This window comes from Pteropus vampyrus, unplaced genomic scaffold (genome assembly GCF_000151845.1).
Source record: "Pteropus vampyrus isolate Shadow unplaced genomic scaffold, Pvam_2.0 Scaffold35, whole genome shotgun sequence".
Taxonomy (NCBI): Eukaryota; Metazoa; Chordata; class Mammalia; order Chiroptera; family Pteropodidae; genus Pteropus; species Pteropus vampyrus.
In genome coordinates, this window is record NW_011888816.1 from 5341833 (window position 1) to 5346152 (window position 4320).

Here is a 4320-nt window from a genome sequence, read left to right on the forward strand (position 1 = left end):
GGTGTTACAAACGATTATAAGACACGGGGAAATGCTCATATCATTTTAATTAAAAAAGCAGGACCCCAAAGTCAGAAAAAGACTGAAAGGGCCAGATACCAACACGTTAGCATGGGGGTGGCCCGGGGCCTCCCATAAGGCTGGACCGAGCAGGTGCTGGTACAAACTTGTTGCGTGAACAAATGAGGCAATCTGGGTGATACGATGAAGTAACAGCTTTCTAAAATGAATTTTCCAAATTTTCTACAATGAATATAGATGTGTTTGCAACCCAATGTTTTTAGTAAACAGTTATTTAAATTAAACTTATGAAGAGAATTTGGATTTCCAGTTAAGAATCCCTTCAGTCTCCTGAGATGGGGGACACGTGGGGTCAGGCTGGGGACAGGAGGCCGGGCTCCAGCCTCAGCTTTATGCTCTAGGTGACTCTGGTAAGTCCTTCTGCTCTCTGGGCCTCAGCCTGGGCTGGGAGAGGATCCCATTGGCCCTCCCTCCTATCCCCTCCCCACCTCCCAATCTGTGACTCCACAGGGGGAGGAGCTGTGGAGACTGGGGTGGCAGGTGTTTGGCGGTGAGTCCCCCTCTGGGCTCTGGCTCACCAGGACCATCCCCTGCACCACAGCATACTTCTTCACCAGCAGGGGCGGGGTCTTCTGCAGGGGGCTGTCCAGGTCATACTGCAGGAGGCGGTAGGGGTCATGCTGGCACTGCCGAGAGAACGAGTGCCTGTCACCCCCACGTGCCAAGAGGACGCACTGAGATTCCCACATTCTCAGTCAGGCCAGGTTCCCACTGAGTCCTGGAGCCCCATACAATACCCCCTCCCAGCTCCGGCTCTAAGAGGCCATTTAGCCCTGTACACACAGCTCCTGTGGCCATCCCAGAGAATGCCTCCAGACAGCCTCTATTGGTGAAGGCTGTCACAGAGACGACTGCCCCCACCACGTGACATCTACTACTAGACTGGCCCTCTTGGGTCTGTGGAACGTGCCTGTTCCCTCGGCCTGAGAGAAGCCCTGCGGAGATTTGAATGTAGAAACTGGGTTCCTGGGTGTACCCATATCCAGGATTCTTCCTCCCCCTCCCCCACTGCTGGCTGCCCCTTTGGACACCTCCCAGTCATTAAATCCTTTAACTCCACTGAATCAAATCAATGCAGAGTAAAACTGTTCTCTTTCTTCTCCTTCTTTCTAGATGCTATGGATCCATTAATATAGCTAATCTGATGCTTTCTGGTTTCATGTGTCTTTTATTTCGGGTGCCTACAGTTGTCCCACCTGAACTTTCAGTGTGAAACTCAGAATCACACCTGGTGTTCTAGCTATCAGAGCAAGAGAACATCAGGAAATGTTTCTGTCTTAAGACACCGAGTGGTGGAACCAGAGTCAGTGTAACCCAAAACCACCATCCGAGTCTGCCCTCTGCACTTCCCCAACCCTGCTGCCCATCCACCGTGGCCTTCTGCCAGCTCAGGCCAGGCCCTGTCCCGGCTCATACTGATCATGACTGGGCTGCACTGCCATGCGTTCCTGTGCTTACAGACAATTATTAGTGAACAATTAATAGTTCCAAGGTAAACTAAAGTCAACTCTAAGTTTAAAACATATGTGGTTTCAATGTATGAGACTAGAAAAAAGCCTCTGATACCTGATCAGAAAGGTTCCAAAGCCAACTCCCGGCACTGGCTGGGGGCAGGCCTGAGGGTGAGAATGTCAGGGTCAGGGAAGCAGCACTCCTGGAAGGAGGGCTTGAGAGGGTGTCCCCAGGGTGTACGCAAAACCTCAGAACTTGGGACTGCGGCCAAGGGGAGACAGGACAAAACAATGGATTTGAGAAGAGACCAGGGTGAAGAGGGCTTGAAGGAAGTCAGCAGGTGGGTTGGAAGCTCTCATGCTCCCTATTCCCAGACCTCTGCTCCAGCTGGTCTGGAGATAGGGCCATCCCTCGAACTGTGCTGGAACAGCTGCTGATTCGGGATGATGATGGGGTTTAGAAACCACTATGCAGTGACGAGGTGGGGTTGGGTTCCATGTGGCCACGACCGATCAAACTTTGGGACTCAAACCACTATGCAGCGATGAGGTGGCCACGACCGATCAAACTTTGGGACTCTAACCACAACAAACTGGGACCTTAAGTGGCCTTTCCCCTGTCCACCTTGACACAGGCCACTAGCTCTGCCAGGAACACTCACCCACCTACCAAAACCCTCTCATCTTGGGGAATTCTCCAGCCCTTTAGAGGCGCAGTCCCTGTTCCCCAGCTTCCACATGCCCACAGCTGTCCTTTCATGGCCCTCATGGGGGCATGCTGTAGTTAGTGCCCCACCACACTGGGAGCCCCTCCAGGGCTGTGTCTGAATCGACAGTGGAGGTGGGGGCCTGGCATAGGACCAGCACACAGTACTTGGTCACTGTCTACAAACATTCCTGAGCCCTGAGGATCCAGTGGTGAGGCTCTGCTCTAAATACTCACACCAGTATGGTACCACAAACTGCAGTGAGCGCTCTGAAAGAATACAACAGGACCCTGACATTGTCTCACGCTCAGAAAAGGCACTCACCTTGATGTGGTGACACTTAACCTGGGACGGGACCACGAGAAGGAGAGAAAGAAGCGGGGATGAAAAATGCAATGCAAACAATAGGAAGTGTGCTGAGGTAGAGGAGCAACCTCTCAGCCAGGTGCTCAGCCAGTCCCAGTCCTCCATGGGGGTCTTCCCCCACTTGCCTACCAATCCCCAAACCCAAGGACCTCTGCTGCTGGGACCAGGACCCACCTGGATGCACGGTGAGGCACGGCCCTGCTGCCGGTGACTGTAGAGTGTGTTGAGCAGCCATTGGAGTTGCCCCGTGCTGGTGGGATTCTGGCCTGACACTATCCCGAATACCAGCACCTGGCTGGGGTCCCGGGGCGCCGACAGGAAGCGCTCCAGTTCCACATCAGAAACCAGAGGTGCCTTCACTACGCACTTGCAGCCAGCGCGGATGTCTTCCTTACAGATAAGCTTCCGCAGCACCAGTGGGCAGTCAGAGGGTGAGGCTGCCCACCTGGTGGGGCTGCGTGCCTCCTGTGCCTTCTCTCTGCAAAGAGGAGCAAGTGGGCAGGCATTCAGCAGGTGGAGCACAGGTCCCTCTCCCTCCCCATGCCCAGCCCCTGTCTTCACATGGACAAAGGCCGCGCTGCAGAGTCTAGGCTGCAGCAGTTCTAGCCTGGTCTCTGCCATCAATGTACAGCACTGACTTGGATGGGTCCCCTGAACTCTCTGGGCCTCAGTTTCCTCAGGTGCAAAATGGGATTAACAAGTTACTTGTTCACTCATCCATCTAACAAAAACTTTGGAGTCATCCCGAACTCCTTTCTCTCTCTCACATGCCACACTGCATCCAACCTATCAGCAAGCCTGTCTGCTCTACATTCAAGAAAGATGCAGAGTTCCACCACTTTTCCTGCCCTTCACTCCTATTAATATGGTCCAAGTCTCCATCACTTCTTGCTTGGATGCCTGCAAGTATCTCCTAATGGGTCTTCTGCTTTCTCCCCTGCTTCCTCTTCAGTCTATCCCAGCAGACAGAGGGATCCTCTTAAAATCCGTGTCACATCATGTCACTACTCTCTTTGAAATCCTCCAGTGGCTTTCCACCTTTCACAGAATAAAAGCCAAAGTCCCTACAATGCCCTTCAAGGCCGTACACACTCTGGTCCCCTTCTTTATCCTCTTAACCTCTCTTATTCTTCTCCAACATCTTACCTTTGCTCATTGAGCTCCACCTACTCTAGCCATGGCCTAATCTTCAACCTCAGGGCCTTTGTTCTTGCTGCTCCTTCTGCCAGCTCTGCTTTTTCCCCAGCTAGCCACACAACTTATTTTCCCGCCTCTTTTATGTCTTTATGCAAATGCCACCTTCTCAGTAAGACTTTCTCTGACAGTGCCATTCAGGATTGCATCCCTCTACCCCCAACACTTTTTCCACTTCCTTGCCTCATTTTCCTCCTGAGCATTACTTACTATCTAACACACTCTACATGTTCTTTATTTATTTTGGCGATTGCACTTCGCCATCCCAATAGAGCATAAGTTCCATGAGTTCATAATTTTATTCTTATCATTACTACAACCTTACATTGTTGCTAGCATTTTAGAGCACCCTCAGCCCCTGGTATAGACATTGTCTTGGCTAGTTTTGTAATAACCTGTGTAATAGGCTAGGCAGAAAGTGTTATCACCATTTATAAATCAGGAAACAGAAGGCTCCCCCTGGGTGAATGGATTGCCCAAGTTTTTATGGTAATTAAGTGGTAAGGGTCAGGATTAGAAAC

At 51.5% G+C, this 4320-nt stretch overlaps 1 protein-coding gene across 1 annotated transcript in view; it reads right to left on the minus strand.

The window, feature by feature from the left end:
* CUNH3orf20 (chromosome unknown C3orf20 homolog) overlaps positions 1 to 4320 on the minus strand; it is a 63300-nt gene that overhangs the window by 10673 nt on the left and 48307 nt on the right. The window contains exons 11-12 of the mRNA XM_011357490.2: positions 2780 to 3083; positions 600 to 707 (exon numbers count right to left, since the gene is read on the minus strand). Coding sequence (XP_011355792.1) covers positions 600 to 707; positions 2780 to 3083 — 412 coding nt within the window. The remainder of the gene's footprint in view (positions 1 to 599; positions 708 to 2779; positions 3084 to 4320) is intronic.